At 45.4% G+C, this 13187-nt stretch overlaps 1 protein-coding gene across 2 annotated transcripts in view; it reads right to left on the reverse strand.

Annotated features, from left to right (window-relative positions):
- Positions 1–11182: 11182 nt before the first annotated feature.
- MTRR (5-methyltetrahydrofolate-homocysteine methyltransferase reductase) overlaps positions 11183–13187 on the reverse strand; it is a 31635-nt gene continuing 29630 nt past the window's right edge. For both annotated transcript variants that reach the window (XM_080804384.1, XM_080804385.1), the window contains exon 15: positions 11183–13017. In XM_080804384.1, coding sequence (XP_080660510.1) covers positions 12873–13017 — 145 coding nt within the window. In that variant the 3' untranslated portion in view covers positions 11183–12872. The remainder of the gene's footprint in view (positions 13018–13187) is intronic.

The raw sequence follows: 13187 nt of genomic DNA on the forward strand, positions 1-13187 counted from the left end.
TACAAGCGTACAAAGGACCAGGGTCTCAGAGGGATTTATTGACTTACGGAGACAGTAGAAGAGTCCACTTTGGAACCAGCCCTGTAATTTGGGGTTCCTTGGCTTCTAAATCCCATGATGTCTCTAGAGATAAAAGCATAAGTGTATGTGTTCACGATCTTTCTACAATCAGGGGAGATCTTGCACCAGACAGCTGACGCATCCAGTCACCCCTGTGATGCTCCAAACAGTGCTTATCCCAATCCATTTTTCAAGGGATACTTACACCAGTTTGTAAGTGATCTAACCTAGTAGATCCCCTCCCTGGTCTTGTAGCTTGGAAATCCATCCCCCCATGCAAAGCGGCTTCCCGGGGCTGCGGAGCGTAGGGCTGTGTGAAATGTGAGCCGAAGGAGGGAGCCCTAGAGGTTTATGTGACATTTGTAACACAATCCAGTTCCTAAATCATTCCCACATGTGAAGTTCAAAGTCAACACGACACTACCCAGCTCTCATTTTCAATTGCACTGCCCTTGGGGCTGAATCCAAGAAGCTAGGGAAATCGCTGTTTCCAGCGCTCAGGTAATCGTGGCGCTTTGAGAGTCAGTTTTATGCTTGTTCCCCTTGCAAGGATGCTTTGCTTTGTGCTCCTTCGCGCTTGTTTCTCGGTCCATCTCTTAGAAATTATTTCCAATTGTCTGGACGTTGCCTTGCAGCCCACGGGGATTCCAGCCATCAGCGGGAAGAGCGTCTGTCTTCCTGGACAGGACACTGCGTGCACACGCAGTCCTGAGGCTGGCTGTCATCGTCAGCGCGCTAGCCCTCTCTGTGTTCCTCCTGCCGATCCCTGGGAGCAGCCCTGGCACCTGACTCACTAACACCTGATCTTCCCCATAACCCAAGACCCTTTCATCGATGCCTCATGGCCCCTGGAGCGCTCTCTACGGCTCTGCACATTGCCTCTGACTCTGCCCCGTGAAGGTTCCAGAACAGCGGGGACCTCCATGACGGTCCCACTCACTGTAGTGCCCCCAGCTCCCTGCACAGGCTGGTACACATGGGACAGCCATCAGCGATCCTTCGCTGGGGCCTGAGGGACAGGCAGGAGCTGGCCAAATAGAGGAGGGGGCATGGGGGGTGGGGAAGGGGTCTTTCCAAACACCAGGTACAGTGTTTTTAAAGGTGCAGAGAAACCTGTGAGCATAACCTCTTTTTCGGTAGGTACAAGCAATTTTGTCCGCTGGAGCACGAGACGAGATTGGAGCAGTGATTGTGGAAGTGCAGAGCAGTAGGCAGAGGCGTATGTTTCCTTTTTCTTTTCTTTTCTTTCCTTTTTTTTAGGGGCGTATATTTTCAATCCTTCCAGTACTTAGTAGTATACTGTGCTATGATTTATGTGGTATTTATGAATTGATTATCACGTTACCTATCAATTCATATAATTGTTTCCCACTCAAGAGTGGGCCTTCCTTGAGGTTCAGCTAGCAAGGAGCAGGTTTGTAACAGTTGCTCAATGAGCATTTGTTGGACGGATGGATGAGTGAAGAGGAGAATGGTGACAGATGGATGGATGACGGATGGGTGGACGGATGAGGATGGAAGACGGAAGAGTGGATGGGTGGATGGATGAGTGGGTAGAGAGTGCATGACAGATGGATGATTAATTCATAGATGCTGGATGGACGGGGATGTGTGGATGTGTGGGTGGATGGACAGACAAATGGATGGATGAAGGAGTATGTAAGTTAAATGGAAAATACAGAGTTCCCAGGGCAGGGGGGTACTATTTTGAGTTTGGGTTACTAAAACTTCATTTAGCCAGCAAACAGAACTGCAGATCTGATATTCTAGAAAGAAAGTAGACCAGAAGTATCTCCCTCCATTTTCCCTTTGACCTTTTGGATTTAATAGTCAATGACTTCGTCCCATGGAATTGTAACAAGTGCTGGACACCTGGTCCAGAGTTATTGAAGTACTTTCATGCATCACTAAGGGACCCACAAGGCTGCTTGAATAGCATTGTGTTCCCAAATTACTGGATATGGGGGATTATCGGATTATATTACCATAAAACAAGTCAGATTCGTGGTCTGGAATCTTCTAGTCCAGCTTCAGGTTGACCCTTACCAGCCCATCCCTTTTGACCATCAGTTAGACAAAAAGATGCAGGTGAGTAGCAAGCTGCCACACTCTAGCGTATTTATCTGTGGTTGCTATCAAACAAGGGTGCACTTGAGGAAACAATCCTTCCATGTGGAAAAGTCCCATAGCTGTAGCAGGTCTTGTGATACAGAGTTCACATATTTTACTTAGAAACTTCTTACAGAGAAAATACAACTATCTCACCTCCTCTTGAAAATCCGGAAGAAAAAAATCTTAACAACCTCCAGATATGTTCTGAAATAAAAGCAAAATTTAACTGCTCTTAGACAAAACGGAGTCATGCTCTTGTGTTGAAGTCATCCGTCCGGAAAAATGGAAACATGATTTAGACCTTTTCTGAACCCGTTCCTTTGCCTGTTAACCTTTGGAAAGTGAATTAAAGCTGGCGGAAGGTGCTGAGTTAACGGCTATTGAATCAAGGACCACGGAGACAGATGTCTGCTCCGGAGTCATGCGGTGGGCTGGGCGCACGCCAGGGAATGGAAAACAGACCACAATGACCTTGCCATACGTCAAACGCTCCTCTGAAATTCAGAGCACACCCGTCCCCAGAATGTTCCTCCAGGAACAACTGTAGCAGCAACGGTAATCCTCGTAGGAGTAGCAACAGGAGCGATAAAGCATCCTAACACTGTTTTAATTTTTTTTAAGATTTCTTTATTTTTTAGAGAGAGTACGTGAGTGGGGGGAGGGGCAGAGGGAAAGAATCTCTAGCCGGGTCCCCACTGACTGTGGAGCCCAACTCAGGGCTCCCAGGACCCCGGGGTCATGACGGGAGCTGAAACCAAGAGCGGAAACCGAGAGCTGAAACCTTGACCAACCGAGCCCCCCAGGCACCCCCATACTAACGCCATTTTAAATGCTGACTTTCTGGGGCCATCATCAAAACTTACTTATGTAGGTTCAAACACCTACCCAGTTGCCAAGATCAATACGGGTATAAAAATGTTCTCAGAAGGTAGACAATGTGACCCAGACACTCGCCCAGTCTGCCAGTCCAGGGTCCCGATCATGAGAAGCAGACCAGGAGGCGGGTGTATCATTCGGCTTCACCGCGTCTTGTTTCCCTGAGCCTCCAGCTCACAATGCTGTCAGGATTCTGTTCAGAGAAAAAGAACGACAAGTGTCACTTCATATCCATCATTAACTTTACATACGTCATTAACCACTGAAGAAATACTGTGCAATTAAGTCTTATCTTGGGTGGTCAGAGTCAAGGAGTGTCCTGGATTTTTTTTTTTTTTTTTTTTTTTTTTTTTGGTGTGTGGCTGATTTGCTTGCTGTTTGTTTTCAGAAAACCCATACCCAAAGTGTGGGTACTGTGGTGAGCAGAACTCGAAGCCATAAACCACACGAGCTCGCCTGGCCTTCTAAAGCCGTGTTCATCACACCCCGTTGGAAAATGAGTATTGCGTTTGTGCTTGGCTTCTAGTCTGATATTTATGACAAAGATCAGCTTTGGTTAAATGTATCTGAAAATGGAAGTTAAAAAAGTTTCAGAAATCAGAGTGTGATTTAATACACACAGAAGTAACATTGTGCATTTTCTCTTCAATTGGATGACTTAAGAGATACTGGGCTGTCTGCTTTGCTACCAGGGGACAGAGGACGGGAGCGGAGACCAACCCGGTCACCATGGACCTTGATATTTTGTGTTCCCCCAAGCAGGCCATGCCATGGCAGGGTCTCAGGAAAGCACATGCCTGACTGCGCAGTCCTATGCCCCCCACCTTGGTGTTCGTGGCTGGCCGCTGGCTCACTGGAGCTGGTGTGACCAACATGGCCACATGACCAGTCAAAGGGAATGAAGGCTTCCCGACCAAATCCCGTTCCACTGTGGGACTCACATAGGCCAGCAGACCTCAGTCCCCTCACACTTCGCCATCTGTCATTCTTCAGACAGTGTCAGATGCTGAACAATGAGAAAAGTGCAATTTTTGTCCGTGACAAAAACGAAATAAGTAGCAGTCACGTGTTAGATGCTCTGTATTCAATTTCTGTATTTTAACACAGTCGTGAAACAAAGCATGGTAGCCTTTTTACATGTTTCATCTTTCTTTCTTTCTTTTTCTTTTTTAAGGAAATTCTCCCTCCCACGTGATAGAAAGCTCTTGCCTCAGAATGCTGTGTTATTTATTCTTATGACCCCAGGCCGCGTCCTCTTTCTGAAACCACACTTTGGGCCAGCAGTGACTTACCTAGTACGTTTCACACCCCGAGCAGATCCCACCTCCTCTGCGCAAATTATTTCCAGCAGTAATTACGTTAATGAAACACATAATAATAATAGCAGGAAAGAAACAGAGAAAATTCCCTTTTATTGAATTTGATATGTGTATATAATTATGCCAATTAAAAAGAAGGTAAAATAAATATTATAATACAGAATGCACTAAGACGCTAATACATTTTTTGAAAAACAAGGGAGACTTGTAGCTACATATTAGTCTAACCCCTGAATGAACTACACTGCCATGTCTAGTTCCGACCCTTAAGTTCTACATATTTGTCAAAATCAATGTTTTAGCACATTCATGTTCAACGGACATAAAATAAGATTTTTCCTGCCTCTTCACCCATAGCTAATCGAAAAATACTTTCTAAATTCTAATTTCGAAAAAAATCTTTTTTCACATGAGGGAACAGATATGTGAATTGTTAGGACAAGTCTCCAATACAAGCGTGAGTGTGTCAGAGATTTATACAAATCACGTTTCACAATAATTTCCAGAAGCGGCGATAGTGTTGATATCTCTGTTTCTTTGGGGTTGATCCTAACAGCTTTCCGATGTCTCCGCCGTTGAAGCATTTTCCCGAAGATATCTGCCCCGGAAACCTGACCATCGATTTCTATTAAGGGAAAACATCCAAAAAAATCTGAGAATATGGTTGAAGGTTGACAGACACTGAGGATATTGAAGCCGTCACTTTAGGAGAAGTGGCCTGTTCTTGGGGACATTAATAAAGCTATTCAAATAAGCCTCGCTGTTCCTTCTGCCATCACCAGGCCAACACCTTCTCTCCTTTCCCCTGACACCCTGCCTTGAAATCTGATTCTTTTCTTTCTGTGTAAATTTCCATTTGCTTCTATTTTTGGTTGCAGAGTTAATGGGTTTCTCCCCCTCCTCTGTGCAGCTGATTTTCGAGGAACGATTTCAAAGCCTGGGTTTCCCTCTGATTTTTAGGGTCCGTTCTGGATATTTGTAAATATTTTTTATCTGATTGACTTGATTTAAAATTTCACACCAGAAAAAAAGATGGCTCGGAGAAAACATGGCGTCGAGCAGAGAACAAAAATCGAAGGGGCACCTCAGCTGGCCTCTCCACGTTCAGACTGCGACGCCCTTGCAAGGTGCAGGCCGCCTTCAATATTTGCCTTTCTCCGCGGAGAGCCTCGTAATGAGCACCTCTTTCCAGCAGGGGGAGCCTGTTCACGAGTCTACCTCTCTCTGAGCGCATTTTCCACGTATAGAAAGAGGTGGAAAGGAATAAATGATTGTTTTCCAAATGTTAGAAAGAGTCACCGGGAAGGGAAGCTTCAAAGGGTCATAGAGACGAACAGAACGGAAGGAACCCAAGGTCGGCTTCTTTGGGTTTCTAATGACTATTGCTGCCCCGTCAAGCTTTGCATTCCCCGCTTAAACGCAGCAACCGGTCTGGGCGGCTGGGGGCCTGGGGGCCCCTCAGCGAGACGGGACAGCGCTGCGCTCCGACCCGTCGCTCTCAGAATAAATGCAGGAGTGTTCGCTCCTGGCTGGCGGGAACGCAAAAGGAGACAGCCGCTTTGGCAGAGAGCTCTGCAGTTTCCTACCAGTGTGTTTCTAAAAAAAGGAAAATAAAATAAAAACGGAATATTTGACCCAGAAATCCCCCTCCTGTGTGTTTCTGCAAGTGAACTGAAGTCTTGTCTTTGCACAGAAGATTCCCCTCAGTCGGCGAAGGAGTGAACAGTAATGCATTCCCACAACAGAATCCTGCGTAGTGGTAAAGTGGGACCCCATGCCGATTCACAGAGCCACATGGAGGCACCTTAGAGCCATTTCGCTAGATGAAAGGAGACTTACCCAACAAGCCACCTGTTGTATAATTCTAATCTTACCACAGTCTGGAAAAAGGCAAAAGAGGAGGTATTGAAAAGAGATCAGTGGTCGTCAGGGTTCTCTAATAAAAGGCATCAGGGCTCTTTGGGAAAATGGCCTGTGATGCCTCAGGGTTAAGAAATGAAAATCGAAGGTCAGCCAATCACAGGCAGCCAGGCTATACCAAATAATGCAGCGCCTGAAGCCATAGCCAACCCAATAATGTCCTCGCTTTGCTTCCCTGTCTTTTCTGGAAAAGCCTTTCTCCTGGCTCCAGCCTGGCGAGCGCTCCTAACAACTTCTGTTTTGCTGCTGTCCCATTTGAACTGATTTTTGTTCAAACAGAATCTTAAAATTTTCACTATGCCTAGGTTTATCTTTACCAAATCTGCACAAGGGAATATTTTTCAGCCTCGAGAAAAGGAAATCCTGCCTTTTGCGACATGAATGGACACGGAGAACATGAGGCTAAGTGAAATAAGCCTGACAAGGAAAGACACATATCACTCATATGTGGAATCTAAAGTAACCCAGAAGGTCAAAGTCATAGAAATAGAGAGTAAGATGGTGGTTGTCAGGGAGAGGCTGGAGAGTGAGGAAATGGGGAGACACTGGTCAAAGGTTAAAAGTCTCCAGTTACAAGACGAATAAAGTCTGGGGAATCTCATGTGTTGTGTGGTGACTGTCAGTAATATGGCAGCGTGCCCTTGAAATTTGTTAAGAGAGTGAATCACGTGTTCTCATCTCACTCACACACAAGCAGTAAGCATATGAGGAGATAAATGTCTTCCTCTGAGTGTGGTGATCACTTCGCAAAGTATTCCTATATCAAATCATCACACTGTACACTTAAATACATACAGTTTTATTTGTTAATTATACCTCAGTAAAGCCAGGGAAATCCTGAACAATTTACTTTGGCTTTCTGATTTTTTTTTTATTGTGCACTTTTTTAAATTTTATTCCATTCTTCTCTGACCTTCGATATATCCTTCTATATTCTTGGTGTTTCATTTCCTGACCATGTTCTAACTTCCCAATTATGAGCTTAAATCATTGACTTTTAAGGGTTTTTTAAATAAGAATTTAGACCCACCCATGGAGACCCAGAGCACTGATCGAGCGCATACTACAAATTTTGGTATGTCCTTTTTTCTTCTTCAAAATAATTTCTAATTTCCTTTGTGATTTTTCTTTGACTTGGGAGTTATTTTCTGTGTTACTTATTTTTTAACAGTTCGGGGGTTTTCTAGTTCCATTTAGATACTGACTTTCGATTCTTAGAAAATCCACTGTATGGTCTCCATCTTTCTGGAAGTTGGTCGACTCTGGCAGAGACTTAGTGTAAACTAGAACAGAGATTCGGAAGGGGTCGGTGTCAGAACGCTATGTCTACCAGTCCCGTTGGTTCTGTTGTTAAAAAATCTTCTAAATGTTTACTGTTTTGTCTACTTGTTCTTTCCACTACTAAGAACGGTGGATTGCATTTCCCAATCGGGATTTTAGATTTGGATTTTCTTCCTTTTAGCTTTTCTGACAAATGTATGTATTTTGGAGTTTTGTTATTAATGCATACTTGGGATTTTTCCTGTCTTCCTTATTAACTCTAATCACCATGAAAATATCTCTACTAGCATTTCTTGCTTTAAGTTTCCTGTTTATATTAAGTGCATCTGCTTTCTTGTGTGCATGGCATGTCCCATTCCAAGCTTTTAAACATAAAGTGGGGCTTGTCTCTTCTAAACAGCATATGGGTGGGTTTGCTTAACATTCTTTCTTTTCCTTGGATTGTTTCATACTCTTAATGCAATTACTAAATACTTTGGGCAGGGTGTACTCAGGGTGTCCAGCACGCACACTATAAGTAAACCTAGGATGGAAAATTTATGAGGCTTGGCTTTCCAGAAAGTGTTACATTCACTGTGTGATTCTTCTCATGTAAAATGAAGACATTCCATGACCTCAATAGCTCCTTTTGTACAAGGGATGCCCCCTCTGTGATTTATGGATATGCTAACTCTCAGCCGAGACCTAAGGCCCGAGAGGGAAGAACAAGGGAGCAGTGGAGGGGGTTCTAGATTTCTCCACCCTTCACCTGTGTCCTGAAATTTCCTGCACACACCTGACGTTAGTAAAGGTACAATCGATCTTGTGAGCCTGATTTGTCGATCTGAACCTTTGAAGCACGTCAGCTCCGCAAGAGGTTTTGCTGCTCTGATCCTTGGCTTCCCCAGGACAGCCAGAGGAAGCCGTCCAGGGTGGAAGCTAGATCCCACTGCTCCTCCCATCAAGTGGCTCCCTGGACGCTCAGGGTAGACGCCTTAATCGGCAAGGACCTCCAGGCGCGCACCATCGGATCTCCCTTTCTCTGTTCCTCCCATGACCGGACACTGTCCTCCCTCAGGGCCTTTGTCCTTTCCCCTCAGCCTGAAGAAATCCACAGTGGCTGGCTCTAATGTAGGAAAGACGTTAGGGTTCGAAGCCAATGGCCAGAAAAGAACTATTTATTTGGTGCAAAAAGGTGGTGGGTGTTTTTAAAGATTTTCTATTTATTCATCTGTCAGAGAGAGTGAGCACAGGCAGACAGAGAGGCAGAGGGAGAAGCAGGCTCCCCGCTGAGCAAGGAGCCCGATGTGGGACTCGATCCCAAGACCCTGGGATCATGACCTGAGCCGAAGGCAGCCACTTAACCAACTGAGCCACCCAGGCGTCCCTGGTGGGTGTTTTTAAAGCACAGGAAGAGCTCCGATTGGCAGAAAGAGCTGCACTGGGGTCATTAGTGGCTGATTTTACACTTTCAAGTTGGGAGGGGGTTCGGGATAGCCTAAGTCTAAGGTATTTTGGAAGCAAGTTTTCCAGGACCAGAGGGGGCTAGATATTGTTGGGAAAAGGTCATTTATTACCACCTGATAAAACCTCAAGTCATGAGACCCTTCAGATGTGTATCGGTGGGTCATATGGTTGGAGGATGATCGGCAACATGTATCTTGGGGAGTCAGGGGTCAGGCTAAGATTGCCTTGTGTCCTTAACAAAGGGTCAACATCGAGGAAGTTGAGTCCCTAGAGGAATGTCACTCTGCCTGCTTCATGGACTTGTCAATGAGCTATAGGTTGTAAGGAAATTTAAGTTTTTCTTCTGCCTTTGTTTCCCAGATCACGGAGACCCTTCAGATGTCTATCAATGGGTCATATACTTCAGGGATGACTGCCAACATGTATCTTGAGGGATAGAGATAATTGAAGTTCCCAAAGGAATTTTTATATATTAAAGTGGATTCATGGGATCCTGGAGGGTCTGGCTAAGATTGCCTTTTGCCCTTAGCAAGGTATTAACCTCGAGGAGCTGAGTCCCTAGAGGAACATCGCTGTGCCTGTTTCAAGGACCTGTCCATGGGCTGTAAGTAGTAAGAACATTTTCTGTTGCCTGTTTCCCACATCAGCTCTCTTGTTCTGTTCAAGTTTTCCCTTTTCCAGTTAGACTGTCCCTGACTCCCCCAAGGTTGCCTGGCCCCTGGAATACTGTGGACCAGACCTCCTTCCCACCGCAGCCTGTACCACCTCCTGAGACGCATGTAACCAGTCCATCCTTTACTCACCGACAGGTCTCTTCACCTACGAATGTGAGTTTCCCGAGAACAGAGGCTTAGTTTCGCTCACGGCTGTACCCGCGGTACTGAGTGGTGGACAAAGCACTCTCGACCACCTGTGGCATGCGGGAAACCCCCCTTTGGGTATTGTTTTGGCTGTACCCCACACTCACATTTAGTAGTCTAAATCAGTCCCAAATATCCTGTGATCCATTCTTATTTCCTCCTACGCCATGGGTCATTGGCCTGTGTTTTTATCATGTGCTTTGTGGACTGCTTTCTACAGCTTAATGTTAACTCCATTAGGGTCAGAGAACATGCCTTATTTTATACAACTGTTTTCTCCACGGCTAGTTCATAATCAATTTCCAATCAAGTATGTTGGAAAGCAATGAGGGAACAATTTTTCTGGATGTGGCATATACATCTAGTTTTTTAACCGTCAAATTCGAATTCTGTTTTACCTGACTCAGTGTAGGATACTTCGGCCCAGATGCATAGGGGTGTTATGCAGAGTAAAGAACGCTTGGGTGTAGTTAGCACTCCAGTGAAAAAACCCACATTGCAGACAGCTGGCCGCCCAGCTCCTCGGCGATCCGCACTGGTACTGAAAACCACGGGTCCGACGGCGGCTTGTTAGAATGACTGAGGTTGGAAAGGATGTCTTGGTGAAACCAGTGGTGTTCAAGATCTGGTGGAGTTTGGGTTGTCGGGGGCACTTCCCACCCCTACATACAGCTCAGATTACCTGGTGAGGCCCCCGGGGAGTGCCTGAGGCTTAGTCCTACAGCAGCACTGTGTCCAGCCCCTGGGCTGGACGGGCAGCCCACCGTGGTAAGAGGGACAAAATCCTGCCCCTGGCAAGTGGAAACCACCTTGAAACTTTTCCTTCAAGAGGCCGTGGACCATCTAAAGACCTAACTTCACTAAGCACACCTAACAGGTTGTAGGAGCGGTTTCTCGTGCTACTTTCACTATCATTCTCAGGTGAGACTGTGAGCAGGCCCAGGAGTCCCATCTAGCGCTGGGCGTCTACCGCTGCCTAAGGAAGTAAGGGGGGGTTGCTGGAGGGAGACGAGACGGCTAAGGGCAGATGCCAGCACCCACTGGGAAGGCATATTTGTCAGTTTCTCTTTCCAGGTCAGCTTTGGGGCCACGTTCATAGACAACACTGGCAGGTGAACACAAGTTCTTGTTCCACTTTGTTACACTTATCAGTAAAGAACATTGTCCTTTTGAATGTTCTCATCTTGTCTGCCTTGGCTGATGTACACAGCATATGCATATAATTAGGTCTGTAACCAGATTTGCTTGACATGTTCTACTTTGTAGATCTGTTTCCATTACAAGATGTAAGAAATATGACTAGACATTAAACAGCCATAAAGCTTTATCAAATCTTAACATTGTTATTTTTCAAAATGACCAGAAACCTTTGACAGGTAGATGTTTTTGAAATGCCAATCTCTTGAATAAAAAACCAATATACACCAGAGCCTAGAAAAATTAATCATACCCTTTTACACTGTCTTCTGTTCTGACAAATTTTAAGAGAATTTGTCACTAGGAATTGTCAGAGTCCATTTGGGTGGCTTGTAATAAAACACCAGACAGTGGCGGCTCATAAAAAAGGATTTCTTTCTCTCCGTCCTGGAGGCTGGAAGTCCAGGAGTGGGGTGCGGGTGGGATGGGCAGAAGGAGCCCGAGCTCTGGGGGGCCTCCCATCAGGGCACTGATCCCAGGCCGGAGGGCTACCCCCTCATGACCTAAGCGCCTCCCAGAGGCCCCACCTCTTAAGGTCATTATAATGGAGGTTAGGACTGGAACGTAGGAATTTGGAGGGACGTAAATATTCAGAATGGTAGGAACTTTAAAAATTACAAAGATAGTAATTTAAGCAGGCATTGTAAGCCCAGGATACAATTTGATATCATGGGGTTAATATAGAAAAAAAAATATGCCAAAAAGAGCACAGAGGAAGAGCAGGAGGGATTGTAGTTTTACTAAAATGTGTACTGGCTTGCACCTATACACAGGATACAAATTTCCTAAATTCTAGAACTGTGATATTATCAACTGTGATAAATCATAGAAAAGAATTTTAAAATATATTTCACATTTCTAAAGTCATTTTAAAAATATCTCTAAGCGTTACCTTAGTATTTTATCAGAAATAGAGCTTTGGTAATAAATAACCATTTGATAAAGTTATACAGATCTTCCTTAACTTATAGTGAAGTTACATCCCAATAAATCCATGGTAAGTTGAAAATATCGTTAGGTCAAAAAGCACTTAAGACACCGAACATCACAGCTGGGCCTATCCTTCCTCACGCGTGCTCAGAGCACTTATGGGAGCCCACAGTCACGTAACAGGGAGGATCTCATGTTACTGACTGAACGCCGCAGGAGGTGACAAAACGGTTGTGTGGGCGCCGACGGCTGCCGGCCCTGGAGACCAGGGCCACTGCCCAGCGTCAGGAGAGCAGAGGTGATCAGTCGCCAGCAGCCTGGGAAGAGACGCACACTCGAACTCGGGCTGTCTCTGCCAACCACGTACGGCTTTACACCGTTGTCACTCGCACGTCAGGACTGTCCAGATGAACAAGTAATCAGATACGGTATACCGAGTTAATTTTAATACATTAATAAGCACTCTTTACGGGAGAGTTCATAGAAAAATAAATTATTTTTTCCTTATTTTAAAAACTGGCAACCTAAGTTCACAGGCTGTAACCATCTATGCAGTGGGCGTGCGTGCCCATGTCCATGCCGGGAAGCCTCATCACACGCAGACAGACACCTTCTCTGTGACCTGGAGGCGGCACCTGTGACGTTCTCCAGGACACAGTGGCCGCCCCTCAGCTCAGGCGGCCTCTAGGCTGAAGCCAGAGCTGTGGGAAAACCCAATCGGGAGGCTGCTGTCACGGGAAGGTGGCCGCTCCCACTCTACCTCCTCTAAAAATTTTCTTTTTTAATTTTAAAAATGGAAAGTCTGTTTCAGCCAGTCTTTTACTATTTTCAGCCAAAAAAAGCATCGTGTTCTTCCTTTATTTTCTGATTTTTATGACCAAATGTCCTGAAGATACCGTTTTTCTTCTTTCAAAGTAGCCAATGTCTTCAGTGCTTCTAGCTTTTCAACTCTAGCCTGTTTGCTGATTATCTCCACAAGGGTGTCATTGACGTCTTTGGCCATATTCTTAGCATCTCTAGAAAAAAGAACAGCATCTGTGTTCAGAAAACAAGAATTTTTACCAAAGCCTCCGTAATTCACTCCCACAATAATTCTAACTCCCACTGACTCCACCACCACCCACCCCGGCCCTCCGTTTCTCTGGGAAGCATCCCAACAGGTGTCCCAGCCTGTCATCCATCAGGC

Source organism: Martes martes (assembly GCF_963455335.1).
Source record: "Martes martes genome assembly, chromosome: 5".
In the NCBI taxonomy this organism is placed as follows: domain Eukaryota; kingdom Metazoa; phylum Chordata; class Mammalia; order Carnivora; family Mustelidae; genus Martes; species Martes martes.